A 21,846-nucleotide genomic window follows, 5' to 3' on the forward strand; every position below is an offset into this window, starting at 1 on the left:
TAGTTTTTAGATCTGGCTTCAAACAACTTGCGTTTAAAAGAAATACATTTTTTTGAAGCGCATATGTTCGTAGAAACACTTTCTTTTGAGAAGAAAAATTTCTGCAGATATTTCCTTTTATTATAATAGTATTTTCTATTACATTTTTTGCTTGCGGCGTACTTTAAAATCCACTTTTTTACTTTAATATTTCTGTCTAAAAAAATACAGCTTTGTATCGATTGTTATTATGAAAATGTAGTAGACTTTTTATGTTTTCTGTAGATAGTAGTTTCAGATCTCAACATTATAATACTTACACCACCCCGTTTACCTCATGTTTCACCGTATTGAAATTCGATGAAAAGAGGATTGAGAATAACGTTTAAATGTGAGCAGTAATTTCCTCCTTATCTTATAGAATACGCATAAAAAAAAGCTACGCTGTTTTAATTTGTATGGAAAACAGACAACTTTGGTGATTCAGTTAATTTTAGCTATGACTTTGTTATGACTTGATGTAAGTTTTTGGACATACGCCATTGCTTAGAACTTTTTCTGTTGAAGAAAAACTAAAAAATAAATAAATAAATAAATAAAAATACCCAAAAAAACAAACAAAAAAAAACAAACAAAATTAAGCAAAAAATTGCTGTTGTCAACAAGGATATAAACACCACAAAATATTCCGTAACAGGAATATGGTCAACAAACAAAGAAAAACAAAGAAAAACGTACTAAGAGAACGAAAAAAAAACCCACAAATGACGACGACACAGAAATATTGAACCCAAAAAAATTCAGCAAACTGTTGAAACGAAACAAAAATACGACAGAACGAAAAGACGAAACAAACACAATAGTTTTCCAAAACAGAATAGAACGATAAAAAAAACCACAAATGATGACAGCACAAAAATATTGAAAAGGTTCTTAGCAATGGCGTATGTCCAAAAACTTACATCAAGTCATGCACTCCCATTGCACAAATCTTTCAAAGATAATGACTTTGTTATATTCTATACTCAGTTAAAATTTCACCTTCAATTTAGATGATTATAAATTATTTAGGGATCATCTTAAGATAGCCCTTAAGCAACCCGACTATCCGGGGGTGTATTTGTGTTAGTGAGGCGGGAGGATAAGTGTGACGCACGCTGGTGCTTCTAGCAAGGTATTGTCTCTAAGCGCAAGGCCCTGAACTGGCGCGCAGTCGTCTCGTCATACTTATGACAACTGTGAAATTTGAGCCGTGACCGTAACATCATATGGCAGAAAAATGAAGATAAAGATGCAATGCATATCCCTTCAGTACTTTCGAGCATCTGTACCGGTTGTTTCATGCCTAACCCCCCCCCCCCCTTTTAACCATTTTCACTCGCCTTAGAACACAGTTGAAAAACACAATCCGGAAACAAAATACGCCTTAGCGTATTCTTAGTTTATTTTCGTAAGCAGACCCTACTAGGATATCTCGAGTAGTTTTGAAATCGCGTGTTTTTTCCCGAAGCTCTGCGCACCGTGTGTGTGTGCCCGGGCAGGCGGAGGCCTTAAGCACTTTTCGTTCGTTCGTTCGTTCGTTCTAGGTCGGGTGTGATCGAGGCTAGGCGTTGCCCACGCAGTGTTGCCAGACGTCACAGTAGGGGGCCTGGGGGAAGAGGGGGGGACGGGCGTGGAAACTGGAACATTCGTGCAGCCACGCAGGCGTGAGGTTTGCGAAAGAGTGGCGGCGAAAACGTCCTGCCACCCGGGTCACACCCATCACGTTTCTTACCCCCCCCCCCCCACGAACCAAAAGTAATTCCCCCCCTCCACATGTACTTTTAGCCAAACCCCGTCAGCAACCCAGTTGGGAGGCGCAGACCTTTCGTCAGGACTCGTGAGAAGACAAACGTGTGTTCGCAACCGTCGAACAATCTTCAGGAACAAAAATTTACCAAACGGAAACTGCTTTGGTCATTAGCGGCTCCAGGAAGACTTCTCGGGAATGGCCATCGTAGAAACAAAAGATGCAATTACAAAACATAACATTAAATAGAGTCAAGATTTTGGCCTTGGAATATTTTCAAAATTTTATGGTCTCAAAAACTGAATCATTAATGTTTCATGCATAATTTTGTGACAGAAAAGCTTAACACATGTATTTGAATATGTACCTACACTTAATTATACCATTCCAGAAAATTAGCACCCCCCCCCCTCCCCAATACACCTCTGAGACGCGCTAGGATATGTTATTGCAGTGGCAAACATATTGTTGGTGGGTAATGTGTGCATGGGAGCGTACGAATAATTTCATTACTAGGAAGGGGGAGGGAGGGAGAGATAGATAGAACTACTTTTCCAGCTGTTTGCTTTTAAATTATTTATTTTTGTTCGTGAAAATTATAGATTTTTATGTGTGTGTCACATAAGGCTATGTTACAACCACGAAGGTATTAGTCTATGGAGAGAGTGTCTATTCTTACGTTGAAAATACTCTTGTGCAGCGGTACTGGTCAGCATAACAAACCGTAGTCGTACAAAGACTGATATTCGAAGTTTGTTTAGTAGCTTGAAGGAAAGTAACTCACTAGGAAGAATCGTAGCAAAATGTCATCAAGAAGTGAGTGTTGTTAGACAAAGATGTTTACAACACATCAGCAAGGAATTAGCGTTTAACTTGGTTGCAAGACTAGTCTGGTTCTGCTTGCTCATATCAACTCCGTAAGTTCTTGAACTCAGTGGCTTTCAAACATTGAATTACGAATATCGTCAGGATACGGCATGCCGTGACAAATTTGCCACACTGTCACACCCGAAACATTTTGGAAATGGCGCCTTACCACGTCTTTTGACGGATACTACGTACGAATTAGAATCTACATTGGTTTTACACAGTCACTTCCTCCAAAATAAAGTAATTAAAAACTGTTTCCACAATGCAAACAATACACAACAGCCAAAATTTTGGGCGACTAACCAAAATGACGCTGTTCACGAGATGAAAAAAAAATCTGCTTTGCCAGGTTACCATGTGGTCACGCATACGAGGCCTGCTTTCAAATATCATGCCGTCAAAGATGTTTCACGAACAGTGTGATGCAGCCTCGATGGCTCCAGCAAGCTTGCGTCGCGCCTTCCACTAGTTCCACCTCCGGCCGCAGGATGGCGCGCCGATCGCGCCCCTTCGCCAACTTTCACCTTCTGGCGAGTGTTAGGCTTTCACCGCGCGCAGCGTTGTCGCTGGCGCCGAGGCCATAGATTTGCACACACCGCAGAGTTGTGCGTTGGAGATGCGCTCGTGACTTATGAGTAGAGACCGGCAAAATTCGCGGATTCATTCGGTGATAGGCTAGAATTCAAACACATAAACCTCTTAGATAATTTTGCTATTGGCTTACTGTTCATCTGGACGAATCTCAACCAGTTATAAACCCTCAACCAAAGAAGGATCGAATCACAGACAAACCAGCTGAGACGACTTACAAGTCGGCAGCCAATGAACTTGCGTTATTTGCCCGAGTGTACAGGGGTATGTGCAGTCTATCCTGAAGGCCATCGAAACCGCGAATTTTGCAGGTCTCTATTTATGAGGTTTCAAAATGGCTTACCCTCTCAGCTGCTAGCTGCACAATACAACTGGTATAGTATTTTAAACACGTAAATTTCATAAAAAACATAACAAGCTGTTAATTTTGCATTTTAAATACATAGGGGAAAAACAATAATCACTTTAATTTAAATCCTTTGCCAACGAAACAGGAATGGGTTTATCGTATTGTTTAAAAATCCCACATTTATAGGCCTACTACTTAATTCAATCGCTGGGGGAAATGTTGTCATACACAAACCAATCAAAATAAGGTTCACAGGACTGGAAAAGGTCGAAATTTTCGGCAAAGCTTTGACTATACCATATCTTGTAATGCGCAAATAATAAGAAAAATAAAAAAATAATGTCAAATTCTTTAATATTCGATTATCTTTTCCGTGGTTTAAAAAAAATATGTGTTTGAATGAAACATCAATTAAAATATAAAAATATGCGCTAATTTTCGTCAGAAATGCTCAGTACTATCTTGAAAATACGTAGTTATTTCGTACATGCAAAAATAATCATGTGTTGTACACATTTTACAATATATATATTTTGTAGTGTTACAAACTTATTTCGTGGAAACCGGTTTGCAAAGTTTTTTTTTTAAGTACAGAAAAAAAAATTCTGTGTGCAGCGCACGTCTGCGTGACGTCACCGACGTCGCATCTGGGTTACGGTCACGTCAACAGGCTCGGTATGATTAAAGTAGACAAGAAAGGGGGGAAAGGGGAGCGTAATTGGATTCTTGAAAACTATATATACGAGTGCTTCCACCGCAATTTCGACGGCGGCCGAGAGATTAGCTTTCAGCCGTTGGAAATAATCCCCCCCAGGGGCGACTCCCCCTCGCCTTGAACTTCTCCTCCGCAGCCGCGACTTCCAACGGTGTTGACAAACCCTCTTTGTGGTTCATGGGCGGCACGGCCAACCGCGGATCTTCGTGTGAAAAAAAAAAACTCTTGAGGATAACGCATCCGGGTCAAGGCCACACACGGAACGTCAAGATGGTTACGAGGCAAAGCAGAGTACACTCTTTAAAGTCTAAGTATGGGCACCGAGAGACGCCATATTGATTTCAAAAGGGCTTTAGGGCCGTAACAATTTTTTTTTCAACCGTTTAATTGATCACACCCGGACACACATACGTTGTGCGGAGCTTCAGAAAAAAAAGTGAGATAGTCTTTTAGTACTCGCCTGTGATGTGTGAACATCTAACATCGGTAACGAGCAAATTAAGGTGTTCTCGGGTCGCAAATACACTTATATTACGAAACTCGGGAAACGAAATTTAACTTAAAATATTTTGTTTTCGATTACATTTCTTGACACGAATCACACGTAGTTTTCGTACCTCGTCACTAGAATTATTTTCCGGAGCAGCTACGTCCACTATCGAATCAATCGATTTGCAGAGCGAAAGTTTAAACTATGTAATGAAACGGCTCTGATAAAAGCGAAAAAGACTTCATAATACTAAACCCCGGCTTTGAACTTGATTTTTGACAAGGAATTTTATTAAATTACTTCGAATCGTATTAAAATCCATTAAATAATTAATATTATAACTTTTCCCTTTGTCTATGTCAACTTTGGATCTCTAGCCGTCTGCCACAGATGGTAGAACCGTGGTTAAACATTTCCGTTCCATTCACGAAATTACTCCCATAAAATGCTGTATACCGAAAGCAAATATGTTACACATAAAACTACCACGCGATTTAAAAACTGCTCAAGATATCCGAGAGGGGTCAGTTTAAGAAAATAACTTGAGAATTGCTGAGGACGCGTGACTAGTTCTGTCCGAACTGACGTGTGTAGGAACAGCGTCTCGCCAGTCCGAACCGTCAGTCCAAACAATCGGACCATATGCTGAGTGTCGTGGCAGACACTCTTTGATTTCTTTGGCACCATTTTTTATTTCTTTCGTTTCTCTACCTGAAAGTGCAACTCCAACTGCGACATCCAAAGTTTTATCCATGTTCTGCGATGACAACGACACGTCCAACAGCAACTGATCGTGCGCGGGGTGAGGCTTCAGTTCAGTCCGAACTGCCAATTCGAGCTGTTCGGTCTACGTGTGTGCTGTGGGTGGACTGCGCCCCAACTGTCCGAGCAGCAGTCCGAACTGAGAGCTGCACTAACGGTCTGCGGGGATCCTGACAGCGTGCGAAGAGAACGGAGGGACAGAACGAAGAAGACGGGATGTTGCCGAGCAGTAGTTCGCATGACGCTAGGCCAGGATCACTTTGCGTTCCGTCGATGCAAGCAGGCGCCGACCGCAGTCGTAATCAAAGTCGAGGTCCTGCGACTCGACCCCGGTTCATTTTATTTTTTGCGGTCAGGGGCGCGTAGAAGTTACGAGCCGCGCGGTTTCTGCGCGCGCGTTCGCTATTTAAAATGGGACAATAAAATAGAAGGGAACAACATAAATCTCCACACAAAAAACAACCAACAGATAACAGTGAAAAAAAAACACTGAAATACAACATTAACCGACAAAAAAAGGTAAACACTAGAAAACAAAGGACTCTAACCAAGTGCCTCGAAACAGAAACCCGCAGACCACAATGAAAAACACCAGAAAACAGTACAATGCTTTACAGCAGAAACACATAACTAAATAAAAATTTTAAAAAAAACACTAGAAAACTACACAGTGCCTTGCACAAGAAACCAACAAAAAGCCAAAAACGTCAGACTTAAACGATAATACTAAGTATTTAGTAATTTACTACTGAAAACAAAATCGACATGTAGATTCCCGCCCGAGGCAGGATCCACATGGATGGAATGGGGCAGACAATCACAGGAGCCGGCTACCCTACCCGAGGGACAGACCTATGACGTGAGATGAGATGGGGTCTGGTACCGCGACGGAATGAATCGGTGGAGGGAACGTTAACACCCAGAGAAAACCCGCAGTTTATGGTAACGTCCGCCACGTACTAATCAACCACCGCTCCTCCTATTCAATACGATTAGATGTTTTTTTTTTAGACAGTGATCGCAAAAGATAAAATTAAAAACTGGAGGTTCCCAGATGTAACAAAAATGGCGACGAATAACCAGTAAAAATTTACAGTTGCCTGACTAAATCTCCCTCTCATCCCTCGAGCGACCCAATCCTGAGTGTTTCACTTTTAGTGTTTTCGTTACGATGGACATCGCTTCCTTCCACTTACTCTAACGGCTGTAAAAACGATTCACTTAAAAAATGTAGAATTTTTTTTTGTCTTCAAACTTTGCGTGTCAAAATATACTCGGTCAAGTATTTTGGCTTAGTTTTTATGTAAGAGTTTTTTTTTTGTGTTTGCGAGACGTTTTGATACATAAAGGGAAGATACTTCACAACACGGAACTGCTCATTCTATCAGAGGTTTACAGATAACCGCTAAAAACAAATATAAGCCATTTTTGCTGCCATTCAACTTCAAATACGCAGGTTTGTCGATCATTCTGTATAGTGAAATAATTCGTTACAATTTTCGTTAACGAAACTAATGACACGGAAATGCAAACACCAAAACTGCAGGGGTGACGCCGAAACTTAAATGGGGATTAATTAGACCCCGCCATCTAGGATTTTTTTTTTCATCTTTTATTTTTATATAATTCAAATTTTAAAAACTATTTATCCCAATTTATGGCATGTCAAGGCATAAATCATATTTTCCCCAGAAATTTTATACCTTGTCGCAACCACATATTTACCAGCGGGCGTTAAGTCTGTGAGCTCCGCGAGGAAAATAACGCATAATTTCACTCGGGGGGGGGGGGGGGGGGGGGGGGAACTGCAATTATCATGATAACCACACCAATTCACAGGCATTGATTTCAACAAGCAGCCAAAACCTACGTCCTATGCCGTGTTAAACCGAAAAAAAAAAAAAATTATCTCGCGATCTCATTGCAAGCGGTATAGAAATGTTTGAACGTGCAAGATGCCGGGGTCTTATCCTTCTTAATCGAGAATAACAAGTTTTGAGGATCGCTCCTCCATATTTGATGACCCAGCCTTCATATCCTTAGGACTTCCAGGCTGGGGCCCCCCATGGGCATGGATGCGGATACGCCGCATACGCAACCAGGAAGAGCTTTAGAGCTTTTTAGCTATACACAGAGGCTGAGGCTACCCATCCCAGCTTATGTACCACCTCCGGCTCCCTACTCCACTCAGCTTACCAGCAAGTTGGATGCTCCCTTAGCCCTCTGGAGTTGTCAATCGGTAATAACAGCTGGTGCGCATGATACGTGCTTCCCTCCCTCCCTCCCTCCCTCCCAAGGACGCCGTCCGTCAAGAGATCCGCCACCTGACGTTACGCACCCGCCGCTGCGGAGTGACGAAACAACAGACGCCGTTATGACGAGCGGAGTGAAGTCAGTGAAGTGTTTGGCGCGACACCAGCCGGCGAGGCGAAGCGCGTGACCGCTGGCCTCGGCCGCGGTTGGTCGAGAAGCCTAAGATGCACATCAAGTTCTGTCCCTGCCCGAACACGCCCGAATATTCACCTTCGGCCAACCTCGGGATTTTTTTTTAAAATTATTTTTGCGCAGGAAAAAATGAATTCAAATATTAAAATTGGTCGGTTAGGTTAGCTACATTAAAACACTTTAAAAACACTATGGCTAGGTTAGTTAGGTTAGTATAGCTACATTAAAATAAACAGAGAAGTATAAATATATGTATAAATAAACCCGAGGTTGGCCGAAGGTTAATATTCGGGCGTGTTCGGGCAGGGACAGAGCTTGTTGTACATCTTAGGCTTCCCCGATTGGTCAGTCGGCGAGTTTCTGGACGCCCGTCGCTCACCCGACACACCTTCAACCCGCGCGCACTCCAACTGCACGATGTCCGTGAAAGAAACTACCAGTTTTCAGATTCAATGGTTTTGATTCAGACTATTTACAACAAATCGTACATCAAATTTAAGGTAAAACAAACTTAAATTTTTCCTTACAAATGTCCAATACACGGCACACATCCAACCTAAAGGCCAATCAATTCTTCTCACGCTTTGATTACCACGTCCGGAGTAGTGGAAGCAATAGCCTCTTCAATCCTGTGTGTCAACTCTGGCAATTCTTTAGGTAGCGGCGAAACGTAGTAACGGATATTTTATAAAACCCCATAAAGGGGAAAAAAAAATCGAATGGCGTTATACTAGGTGAACGTGGAGGCCAGGGAAATAAGAGCTCTGTCGTCTCGACCATTACGACCAATCCAACAGTCAGGGCTTAATCTTGTTGCCCTTCACTAATCGCCATTTTGCGTACGTGGCGCTGCAAGCGAGAAAGAAAAAAAAAAAGTACTCGCGCATGCGCTTATTTTAAACTGATTGAGTCACTATTTCAGTTACTTCGAACACACACTTCAAAACACTTACAGTTGATATTAATAAAATTTATAATTGGGTCATTCGTTTATAAACATTCTCGGGACGAAAGGGACTTTTCTATTTACAGGTTGAGCGTATTTGCAAACACTGAGTCTTGTAAACCGGAACGCTGGTACACTGTAAATATTTTTTTTTTTTGTGAATGGAAAATAATTATTCATGTAATATTACAGATATTTCAACAGTTTTACATTCACGTGAAAATAACTGTAAAACTGTAAAAACAAAGTTTACATTAATACTGGGTTCGGTTTCTTGCCCGGAAATTTAAACTTTGTGTTGTCCGAGTACCTCCAATAGTTAAAATTATTTGTTAACCGTTCGCTGAATAGCTTTTCAGTATTAACCTCGCACATTAATAAGCATTATAAAACCAAATAAAGTTAAATTATTGAAGATCCAATTATATATCTATAGTTTTTAAAACATACGCTTGAATAAAACATTCCATTAATATATAAAAAATGATTAAATTTTGATACGAAATACTCTGTATTAACACAAAAATCGTATTTATATAGGAAATAACCATAAACATTTGTTGTTCATAGTTACATTATTTTACTTGTAGCATTACAAACTATTTCTATGCAACTAGTTTCCAAAGGAAAGTACTGTTAAAGTAAAGAAAGATTTTTCCCCCGTGTAGTTACGATGTGCGGCGTCTAACCGTTTCCTAATATTCCATTTTGTAGCACGATGCATTTTATTCACAGGGCTGCGATATGCCGCGCACATGCAGGGCTGCCAACACTGTTTCTCCCTCCAAGGTCACTGTCACAGTTTCACTCTGCTTCATGTTCGGTGTGGAAATGTGCAGTGAAGTAAGTCGGTGAAGAATCAATAGTTGTGATTTCGAATGTTTGGTTTACAAGATAATAAATAGTCCGTGTATTTGTAACGCCACCACTGAAGAAAATAAAAGCAGGGAATTTAAGAACCCGCAGTGGTTGGTATAACTGCGTTGGAAACAACGCCACCGCAGCTGTCAAAACGAACGCGTCAATAAGGCATAAGGCATTTTTTTTTCCTAAACTACGCAAAACGCTAGAACTTGAAAAACGCAAGAGACAAAAAGTTCAACAACAACGTTTCCAAATACCCGTCTATAAACTACGCAAGGCACAAAATATTTTACCTTCTTTCGTTTTGTTTGCGTTTCCGCACGCCATGTTTGAAGTGAAGTGTTCATAAAACCTTTAAAGACGCAGACGTTATGTAAATAGAATGCCACGATGTTATTTTATCATATATACATCACGAATTATTGCATTAAAATTCCGCAACGATAAAAAACACTTTTAAAACTAATTAATTACAATATTTATGTGGTTTAATGATTTACGTGATTTATCAGTTTAAACTCGGGTGGAGGGGGAAATTGTTTTCTACTGTTTTACATTTTCAAGTTATTCGGTTGATGGCATCTTGCGGATTTAGGCTTTATTAACTACCTTTATATTCTTGCGCTGGTATGCGTATTGCGTTTTTGCGATGTTGCGTCCCTTACGTAGTTAATATACCCAGCCTAAAACCATTGTGCGACAAAATAAAGAAAAACCTAATTTCAGTTAAGTATTTTATACTTGTAGAAGATTATCGTAACGCATATATATAAGAAGTGTACATCTAAAAAGGAACTGTAACCGTATGTAGAAAAATATATTTTAAATTGCTATAGGTTCGAAAAAAATTAAATTATTTAAGAATGAAGGGTTAAAAGGGAAATAAAATTTGGTAAATATATTTGAGAAAATTTTCTGAAAAGGAATTTTTCTGCGGAAAATTTACTTCTTCACTTCGGTTGCAGGAAGCAAAAATGAATATTCGAGGGTATTTTTTTTTTTTTCAAGGAGGGTCGAGTTAAGTTGTTTTCCCGTTCCGAGCCCTTTTCCATCCCACCCACCGTCGGCAGGAAGTCCATTACGCCCTCGGACCCTTCCGACGCAATCAATACCTCGTTACTTCCGGACAGCGACACGGAGGTCGCGACGAGAATTCTCCAGCTGATAACATCCTGAAGAGAGTTCTTCCTTTCCGACCCTTTTCAACACGGTTTTGGGTGCCAAATATACATTGGCGTAGCTGTGTTCATAAAGTTGGGGGGGGGGGGGGACAAATAATGATTTTGATGTCATGTAAACCCATTCCCGTCTTACTATGACGGGGGTTCCGGGGGTCCTCCACCGGAAAATTTTGATTTTAAAAGTGCGAAATAGCGCTTTTTAAGCAGTTTTTGTATCTAACCATTGGATACATCGATGTTAAAATTATTATTGTTTCCTTAAGATAAAATTTGAGAGTGAAGAAATTACAAATAAAGTTGGGCGAATAATATTATAAAATAAACATATCACGGTCTAGAAAGTTGGGGGGGGGGGACAGTCCCCTCCACCCAAAAAGTTCAGGGGGACACGTCCCCCCTGTCCCCCCCCCCCCCCCGGTTCCTACGCCCCTGCAAATATACCCAGGCAAGAACACTGGGTAAAGAAGTGATTAGCGGGGAAAGTAATCGATACTCGTGTTCGCTTACTTCTCCTTTTCCTGACCAAAATGTTAATTTTTCTTTTGACAATATTCATGTTTACTCACAGATGTTTTCAATGATTTGTGTTGTCCCAGTGCCTCCAATAGTTAAAATTATTTGCAAACCGTTCCCCGAATTGCCTTATAGTATTAAATGAGCAAATTATTTAAGCATAATGAAACAAAATAGAGTCCAGTCATTGAATATGTGATTAATTTTTCCATGATTTAAAAAATATATATATGCTGAATGAAATTCAATAAAATATAAAATCATCGGGCAATTTTCGTAAAAAATGCTGAGTATTTTCTCGAAACAAGGTTTTCCATATATGCAAGAATAACCATAGCCATGTGTTGTACAAATATACAATAATTTTCTTGTAGTATTACAAAGTATATCCTGGTAGTTGGTTTCCGAAGGAATCTCTTGTAAAAGTAGAGGTAACTTTTTTTCTGCATTGTTAAGTTCGCTGTATAGTACACATTCTGTCTAAAATTTTACAGTACCAATAGGTATTTATTTCGTTTTTACAACTGACATTTACAAAGCATCTGCTGATGTTTTGTCGCGTACACTGAACAACCACATGAAGTTGTTTTCAAACACTGTTGACCAGCAAACTGTGGTGGAAGGATATATGTTATACCCTGGCACTACTTTCAAGGAACTTTCAATTTGAGGCAAGTCACGTGACACGTACTACAGCATTCTAGTACCCCTAAGCGACGTCCTTAAAAAGTTGTATTTTTACGTGGCCACAATTTTTTTTTCTCCCACGGATCTTTCTCGGTAAAGCCTGCTAGTGTCTCTCCAACCCAACCTTACAATTTCTGACCCCTGAAGGTGTTTTGCGAGAGAACCTTTTGTCCTCTCAGAGGTTACGTCACTGCTTCTCGTGGACAGAGGATGACCTATGGGGGACAGCCTTGAATATTTTCGTATTTACCTACTTCTCCCATCAAATCTTTTAAAAAAATTTGCTATATTTTCTGATGCCAGAAAAACACTAGTCCACAAGCTTGTAGGAACATCTAACCTCGGTAACGAGCCAATTCATGTGTTCTCATGTTGAAAATACACATATAGTTTTATATATAATTGTTTAATATAATGCCGAGCTTGATAAATACACGAAAATATGGTTTTCAACTACATTTCTTGACGCGAATCACACGTAGTTTCCGCACCCGCCGCTAGAATTAGCTGAATATCGAATAATTCGACTTGCAGCGCGAAATTTTAAACTATATAATGAAACAGCTCCGATAAAGGCGGGGAAAAAAAATTGAAAAAAATTTTAAACCCGAGCTTTGGACTTAATTTTCGGCAAAGAATTTCATTAAAACAATGCCCATCCTGTTAAAATTAATTTAACCGTTAATACTATAAAGTGTCTCCTTGGTTACTCGAACTTTAGTTCGCACCAACCGCCACAGATGGCAGCACGGTGTTTACACATTTTCGTCCCATGCGACATCCGTTACAATCAAGAAATTACTCCTACCAAATGCCATATACCGTCAAAAAGGTCGATGTCAATAGCTTATTGGCCGTTTCCACATCTCACGTTGTCGGACAGATTGCATGTGATCGGGTCATTTGAATTTTGGAACATTTTATTCGGTTTCGTGTCCATCGTGGGGTGTCTCAAGCTACCCTTGGTCCTATGAGAACGCAGTCCAAGTGTACGATGCTTGCATTTCAGCCTCTCTCTAATTAGTTACGGAAATTATTGTCAATATACTATCAAATATACTTAATACACACCGCGCCTGAACCTAGTTCCACACAGATTTAAGGTCACAGTACCCTCAAGATTACAGTGAGCTGTGAACTCTTTAATACCTGTACTCGATTCGCTGACGACATGCGAAGCATCAGACTAGTGAGATATGACACCACGCTATAGGCTACGCTGTCTTACTACTAGTGACGATGCTATGTAAATATTATGTCACCTTAAACATTCGGAGTTAAATTATTTATGTCTACTCCACGCGACTTATGTAGAATATAATTTATGTTTTAGATAATAGCAAATATTTGCTTCGTAAATACTCGAATTTGCTTGTTAAAAATTTTCTATAACGCATACTATATGGTTTACGAGCAAAAAAATCTCAGCGATCATGTTGTATTTTGGCATTTGTTACCATAATTTCGTAACTTAATTCATAATTATTCTTGTTAGTTCGTGTTCAAATTAAGTACCTATAATGAGAAGTAAAAAACTTACGAAAATATTCGTTAGTTCACGAAATTCCCTGGATATGTTGTAACCAGTTTTCTTCGTACGTTAACTTTAACAAACACAGTTGATTTTTCAACCCTGAAGATGCCTGCTGCAAAGCAGAACAAAACGTAGGTAAAATATATGATTTCGACGTGACTCAAACTCGAAATTTCATAAGCCAATAGTAGCATAAGACTGCAATCCACTGTAAATTTGAGTTAGCGAACGGGACAGAAATTCATAATTTTTTAATTTTACATGGAAACACCTCCATCACTACAAAATAGTGTTCACAGTTATACTGGGGCTTTTATGCTTTGTGTTGTCCCAGATCCTCCAATAGTTAAAGTTATTTTATAACCGTTGCCTGAAAAGTTTTCCATTATTAAATTTGCACATTATTAAGCATAATAAAAATATGAATAAATATATATAAATTTTGCACCATTTTTCCGTGAGAAATACCCACTATTATTTGATGGCGAGCAGGGAGTTGAAGGACTGACGGGAGGCGATGCGTGACTGCCCCGCAGCTACGGCCTGAGCTACGAGGACATCGAGAAGGGACTGCCCCTGATCGACACGTCCAAGACGCTGATCCGGGAGGTGTGTCCGCCCTTCCTGGCCAACGTGGAGTGCCGGCCGGGCAAGTACCGCCGCTACGACGGCCTCTGCACCAACCTGCAGCACCCCACCTGGGGCGCCAAGAACACGCCCTTCACCAGGTCAGTCCCCGGGGGAACCCCTGGGCGCTGATCGCACGATCACGCGGCCAGGGTCGTGGGCAATAGGTAGAGACCGGAAAAATTCGCGGTTTTCATTTCACGACAGCCTAAAATTCATACAGTTGTACCTCAGTGCTGCCTCTGCTGTTGGCTCACAACTCACCTGGATGTCTCTGGGCCAGTGAGGAACACTCAACCGAAGCTGTATCGAATCACAGGCCGCTACTTTGGGACGACACCTTCACAAGACAGCAGCCAATGAAAGGGTGACATTTGACCGAGTGTATGTAGAACTATAAAGTTCATCCTAGAGGTCATTGAACCCGCGAATTTTTCCAGTCCCTAGCTATAGGGGATATCGAACGTCAATACAGTCGCAAAGAAAAACTAAGGTACAATACAGTACAATGGTACTGAGATAACATGGAGCGGCATGCTGTCACGTAGTTGAAGTCACTTTTCAACCTCGCCATCGCCATATTTGTTCCGCCCAATAAACACCTTGCAGAAATGGTGCTTGACCACGTCTGATGATGGTTAGTAAGTATTAATCAGAATCTCCGTCTTTGAACGCGTGTAACTCAGTGCGCTGATAGAAGTGGAACGTCTTTGGCAGTTCAAACCTCGACTCGTAAGTACATCTTAAGGGATAAAATGGCAGAGAGAGAGAAAGAAGATTTTTTTAAATAATAATAAATTAACAAAATTATTACTAATTTTAAAATGAAATAAAAATTATTGATAAATTAATAATGATTAATTAACAATGAATATTACTCACTGTTTATAATACGCTTCCCGCATATATATTTAGTTCAAAGATTTTTCGTGTTCCAAATGGCAGAATTGTTTGAAGAAACAGTAAAATGCTCAGTTTTTTCTTTATAGTGTGAGTATTTCAACAGCCATTAGTGATTATTAGAAAAATTGTCTTCTTTCTCTCTCTGTCATTCTACGAGGTTTGAATCGCCAAAGACGTTTCACTTCTTTCACGTGTACTGGGTTACATGCACTTTGTTTAATTCTTTGTTATAAAGTAAGTAAATGTACTTTTATTCCTAACAGTTAAATTTCACAGGGTTCCCAGGGTTTTTCCTTTGCTAATCCGGCTCGCATAGGCGTTAGCCCTTCCGTCCCAGGGCCCCCAAGGGCGTGGAAACGGGATGCGCCCTATACGCGAAACAGGAGAGGTGTTAGAGATACAGCTATGACTTAGAGGCTGAGGCCACCCATCCCAGCTTAGTCACAACCTTCACCCCACGCCTCACTCAGCTAACCTGACTGTTATTCCTAACAGCTATGTTCCAACCTTTTGGTCGGCATCCTCCGCCACACCTCCCAAATATGCGCCCCTTTGAGGGTAGATTGGGAATCGGCTTACAGATCCTTTTACACATTCCAGAGCAAGTAATATTAAGACAGAGCTGTCAAGGGGATTACTCCTCCCCCCCTCCTTTTGATCAGGAAGGTGTCAGAGCCTCAGATTGACCAGACTAGGACAACCCAGCATAGTCATCACCTTAGCCCCCCTGCCTCACTCAGCTAACCAGACAGTTGGCTGTGTCCTTAGCTATAATTACAAACAGATCACGTTGATGTTGAAACAGTGTTAGTAGGTCTGTTCGAGGCACCCGCTGTTCAATGCTGTCCCCCCTGCCCCGCCAGGCTGGTCGGCCCGCTGTTCGCCGACGGCATGAACTACCCTCGCATCGGCACCTCGGGCAACGACCTGCCCCTGCCCCGCGTCGTGTCCCGCACCATGCACCCGGACGAGGGCTACCACGACCACGCGGGCACCGTCATGGTGGTCGCCTGGGGACAGTTCATGGACCACGACTACACCCTCACCGCCACGCCCCTGGGTGAGTGTGCCGTCCCGCGACGCTGCGGCGTGCGGCGGGTTGCCCGCCCCGTCGCTCCAGGCGCCAGCCTGCGCGAATGCTCTAGGACAGCTCAGGAGCGGGTGAAGCTGCAGGACATTTTTACATCGCAGAATATATATATATATATATATATATATATATATATATATATATATATATATAATGGCACTCAAACAATGTTGAGCGCGTACAAAATACTGACAAAATGAAGCTAAAATATTTAACATTATTTGAAAATATTTCTCTATATTAAATTATGATAATTTTTACCATGGCGTATGTTATAAAATTAAAGCCAATCTGGTTATTTATTGTTATGCAAACATGTTATAGATTTAGTAAGGCTAACAATAAAAGTTTTTTTTCAAACTCTTTAAAAGAACTAGCTAGAAATAATCAAATAATGCCATCATTTAGTGAATTTTGTTAAACTAAAAATTTAATAACAAGCTTATTGTATATATATAGTAATATGCAAGAATATTATCGACTAAGTGGTATAAATGAAGGCGCTGATGTTTAACGTTATTTTAAAGGTTACCAGAAAAGGTTTAAACGCATCATAACATCTTTGGTGGCAATTACGTTGCGTGGCACGCATGTTAACTGCCAGTGCGATTCACACTGGCGCTGTTTTGCGCATAATCAGGAATCCATACGTGTTGAAAGAAAACATATATTTTACTCAAAAAAAAAAGACTTCAGTCGCCAGCCCCTTCTGTTCATTCCATTTCGTCACGGATCACATTGTACAAGAGGTGGCACGAGCCGACAGCATCGTGGTCGGGACTCGATACAGACGATGATGACTCCCGGACCGCGCGTGTGTTTTGTTCTCTCGCAGACCCGCACAACCGCAACGAGCCCGAGGAGTGCTGCAACAGGCCGCCGCACCTCAAGAACCCCTACTGCATGGAGATCATCATCCCCGACGACGACTACTTCTACAGCCTCTTCAAGCTGCGCTGCATGGACTTCGTGCGCAGTTTCCCCGCCGTCAGACCCGGCTGTCGACTGGGTACTCGCCTCGTCCGCCCTTACTCGCGGGAATAACAACCCCCCCCCCCCTTCACCCGGCCGAGTACTCAACGTCAAGCCGAGAGAAGTCTATCGTTACTCCCCTGAGACGTGTATACCAAATTGACTACAACGCCGACAGCTAGAAAACTGCTGTGTACCACAACGCCGACATACATTAACGCCGAAAAATGTCACTGCAGGACTGCCACAAAGGTTAGGTTAGGTTAGGTTAGGTAAGGTTAGCACACAAATTCATTCAGTTGTTTTTCATCTTGCTCCTGTGCCCCCCCCCCCCCCCCCTCCCTCCCCGCAGCAACATTTTTCCGGCGTTACTGTATTTCGGCGTAGTGGTACACAGCAGTTTTCTAGCTGTCGGCGTTGCGGTCTATTTGGCATTCAGCGTTATGGTATTCGGCGTTATTGTACGTTCGGCGTTGTGGTAACGACCCTAAACATCTAACCTCTGCAACGAGCAAATTCATGCGTTCCAATGTTGAAAATACACTTACAATTACGAAAATCGGTCGCAAAATTTTATGCAGAATTCTTTAAAATATTTCTGGCCCCGAATAACACGTAGTTTCCGCCACCCGCTGCTATAATTCGTTGCAGGAGCAGCAATTTTATAATGAAACGGCTCCGATAACATTTAAAAAAGACATGAAAAAAAACCTAACTTCGTCTTTAAATCTGACTTTCGGCAAGGAATTTGGTCAAAATACTGCCCATCTTGTTAAAATCCAGTTAAACAGTTAATACTTCAAAGTTTCCATTTGGTTTTTGTGAACTTTGGTTCCCGCCAACCGTCACAGATGGCAGCACCGTGGTTACATACTTCCGTTCCTTGCGACTTCCTTTTCATTCACGTAATTACTCCAACCAAATGCCATTTACCCAGACCTATTATGTTACACATAAAATAAAAATAAATATCGTAAATTTCGAGTTACAGTTTTTTCCCAAAAGTTTCAAATCCCTAAACCTGCAACAAATTTTTTGAATCTGAGGCTACATATTTCCATGTAATAATTTTTCCCTACAGTTTTGTTTTTGTGTCACGTGACAAATTTTAGAACCATTTTCTGTGCCGCTGTTATTTAATTAGGATCTTTGCGGTGGAATAGTCTTATCTGAACCCAAAGTACCACCGCAAACTGAAATAAATTGAAATCGTTCCCGCTCGATTATATTCTATGTCGTAAACACGTTTTAAACTTTCGTATGCGAGATTAACATAACTCAGATTTACCCATCTATTCAATCAACAATGAGAGCGGAATTTAAATATATGGTTTAATATAAAATTAATGGAAATAAATCTTGACATAAATTCACGGACTCTTCAGATATCATTATAACACATGAACTTACTATACTTTGTAGGAGATAACCGATTAAAAAATAAAATTAACTTCTTGAATTCTTGGCTTTTAAAGCGAATGGAATCTATTAGCCAAGCTATTTCAGGAAAATGGCTACGACACCGTGCGAAATTAATTGGAGTTTCTTACGTAAACTCTAAGTCCCAAAATTTTAAATTTATTCACATATTTGTGTATAACTATAGTATTTACTACCTTAGTTGATTAACAAACATGTATCGAAAACTACATATTGTTAAGGTTCCTAAATATCATGTTCGTAATAAATTTAGGAACCTTCATTACAATATAATTTTACTTTTGAAACGTTAAGCAGATTGACGGCAGTGGAAATAAAATTTAGTAAAACTAGTTAATCATATTTCATATTATACTAATGACATCTAATTTTCTCGAATTTTGAAACAAATATGTTTTATAAATGCAAAACATTTTTATATAAATCGCACAGTTTTATTAGCTCATCTCAAAATAATATTTCGGGATGTTTTGTACAGGCAAATGATTCCTCACGATACTTAGTTTTATTTAGGTAATCTGTCTCGTGAACTGAAATCTAGATATGCTCAGTGCTATATTAAAAGATTAAATAAAACAAATATAAACATATTATTGCATTGAATTATGAGTTTTATATTAATAATTATTTATTTCATGTAAAACTGTAACTGTTTCAGGTTCTAAGGTACCATTCAACACTTTACCCGGTGTTATTGATGGAAACACCGTGTACGGAGCATCAGAGAAGTTTGCTAGGTAAGTAAACTTTTGTTTTTTATTTTAAGTGTAGAAGAAGAACACTATGAGATAAAATGTCAACCTGCAGTTATTTTACAATAGTACAATTAGTTGTAATCCGGTTGAAGCAAGTAAAATAATGCGAAATAGTTGTCTGGTTAGGTAAACTGTTGTTATATAAATAATATTTATTTGTATGTAGCCTTTTTTATCCTGTGAAAATTTCGTTGCATGGTGCGCGCGCATCGTAAATATTTAATAACATTATTTTTTCATAAAGTTCATAAATAATTAAAACTTCAATTAAAAAAAAACTTATTTCGTCATTAACGAAAGACACCTGTGTTGCGAGTTGACTTGTTCGAGAGTTGTTTGCTGCAGTGCACAATGTGAAAAAAAACTGACAGATCAGTAAATTTTTTACATCGTTATTTTTTTTTTCGTGTCGCAGGCACCTTCGCGTCGGCTACGGGGGCTTGCTGAGGATGAACCCAGTGTTCGCCGAGTACGGGCTGAAGGACCTGCTTCCTCTGAAGCTGGACATCCCTGACGAGGGCTGCACCAGGCCCAACAAGTCCATGTACTGCTTCGACGGAGGTAACGTGTCACACATGCAAGGGACATCGTATTCTGGGCTTTGCACAAGTTGGGACAGCGAGAGTTTAAAAATTAGAACACATTTGAACTTGTGGTATCCAAAAACCTTCATTGCTATTTCTTATCCACACACAAATACAGTGTTACTTTGAGCAAAGAGCCATATCAAGTATTTGGGTGATGCTGTTCGGGTGAGAACGCGGACTGCTCTGTTCGAAGGCGAGATCCGAGTGAACGAGCAGCTGGTGCTGACGTGCATGCACACGCTGATGGCGCGCGAACACAACAGAGTCGCCACGGCTCTGGGGCAGATCAACCCCCACTGGGACGACGAGACGATCTACCAGGTGACTCTCGAACCATCGGCACGTTTCAGAGAGCATAACCCCTCCCTCCCACCCCGTGGATAGGAGGTTCTGACGCCGTGTCCTCCTCTTGACTTCCAGGAAGCCCGCAGGATCACCATAGCAGAGATACAGCACATCACGTACAACGAGTTCCTGCCCATTCTCCTGGGGAAGGAGGTCATGGACAAGTTTGGGCTGCTCCTGCAGAAAGACGTAAAATAATTCTTACTTAATATTATAAATAATGTGAAAGTGTTTTTGTCTTGTTTGTCCTACTTTCACGCAGCAACGTAGCAACGGATCGACCATTTTTTTGTTTGCATATGGATAGTTTAAATTATGAAATCCCATTCCCAAAGGAGTGACAAAGGGGTAAATTCAGTTTTGTAATATAAAATCATAGGAGTTAGGTCATAGACACACAGACAGCGAGTTTGTGTCATTTCTCTATGTCCGCCACACGGTTATATAGTAAGTTCTTGAAACTTTCTCGTCTTCTCCTTGGTGAAACCCATCCGCTAAGTGAAGCTCGCGGCTGCTAGCTAAAAAAAGACGTTAATAACAGTTTAGTTACCTGCCTTCCCACAAAATGACAATCAAGCTGAAGATATTGCTAATACGTAGCTTTGATGCACCGAGATTGTGCAATAAATGGGACTCTAAAATACAGATTTCCTGTTATTCAAGTGTATGTCCTACATACACTTTGCGGTCCATAAACCCAGTTTTGGACATGATGTTAAATCATAAAAGCTTCTTCTGACGAGCAGCTGTACCATCCTCTAATGTCTTTCAGCCACGGATTCCTCCTCCTCCCAACATACCTTTACCCACGTATCAATCCTTCAATGTGTTGCGATAGCTCGAACCTTTCGTCTCTCATAATGGACCTGGATACTGAGTTTTCCTTTGCTTTATAGTGAGCAGCAGTTATTTTTGCTTCTCCAGCCGATGAAGGACTTCGTCTTTAGAAAATTTCAGCACACTTTAAATTTTATTCGTTAATAGAACGGACATAAACTTGTAAAAATTACAGATTTTTATAAATTTGTTCATTTAAATGAAAACAACTGTTAACTACACAATAGTGTTCGCAGTTATTCTGGGTTCAGATTCTTACCAGGGAATAATGCTTTGTGCTGTCCCAAAACCTCCAATACCTAAAGTTATTTGCAAACAGTTACCTTAATACTTTTTTTTAGTATTAATGGGCCATATTATAGAGCACGGTAATACAAAATTAAATTAAAATTTTGAATATTTATTACCTTTTACATGGTTAAAAAATTATGTTTGAACGAAACATCAATTAAAATATAACATTATGCACCTATATTCGTAAGTAATATTCAGTATCATCTCGAAAAACGTATTTCATAAATGCAGAAGCAATCATGTGTTGTACAAATTTACAATATCTTTCTTGCAGTATTACA

General features: G+C 40.3%; 1 protein-coding gene across 1 annotated transcript in view; it reads left to right on the forward strand.

Annotated features, from left to right (window-relative positions):
* The window catches only part of LOC134542834 (peroxidase-like), a 150,465-nt gene that overhangs the window by 111,372 nt on the left and 17,247 nt on the right, over positions 1-21,846 (forward strand). The window contains exons 5-11 of the mRNA XM_063387397.1: positions 14,252-14,443; positions 16,109-16,305; positions 17,171-17,344; positions 19,406-19,484; positions 19,918-20,063; positions 20,283-20,410; positions 20,510-20,623. Coding sequence (XP_063243467.1) covers positions 14,252-14,443; positions 16,109-16,305; positions 17,171-17,344; positions 19,406-19,484; positions 19,918-20,063; positions 20,283-20,410; positions 20,510-20,623 — 1,030 coding nt within the window. The remainder of the gene's footprint in view (positions 1-14,251; positions 14,444-16,108; positions 16,306-17,170; positions 17,345-19,405; positions 19,485-19,917; positions 20,064-20,282; positions 20,411-20,509; positions 20,624-21,846) is intronic.

Source organism: Bacillus rossius, assembly GCF_032445375.1.
Source record: "Bacillus rossius redtenbacheri isolate Brsri chromosome 9 unlocalized genomic scaffold, Brsri_v3 Brsri_v3_scf9_2, whole genome shotgun sequence".
In the NCBI taxonomy this organism is placed as follows: Eukaryota; Metazoa; Arthropoda; class Insecta; order Phasmatodea; family Bacillidae; genus Bacillus; species Bacillus rossius.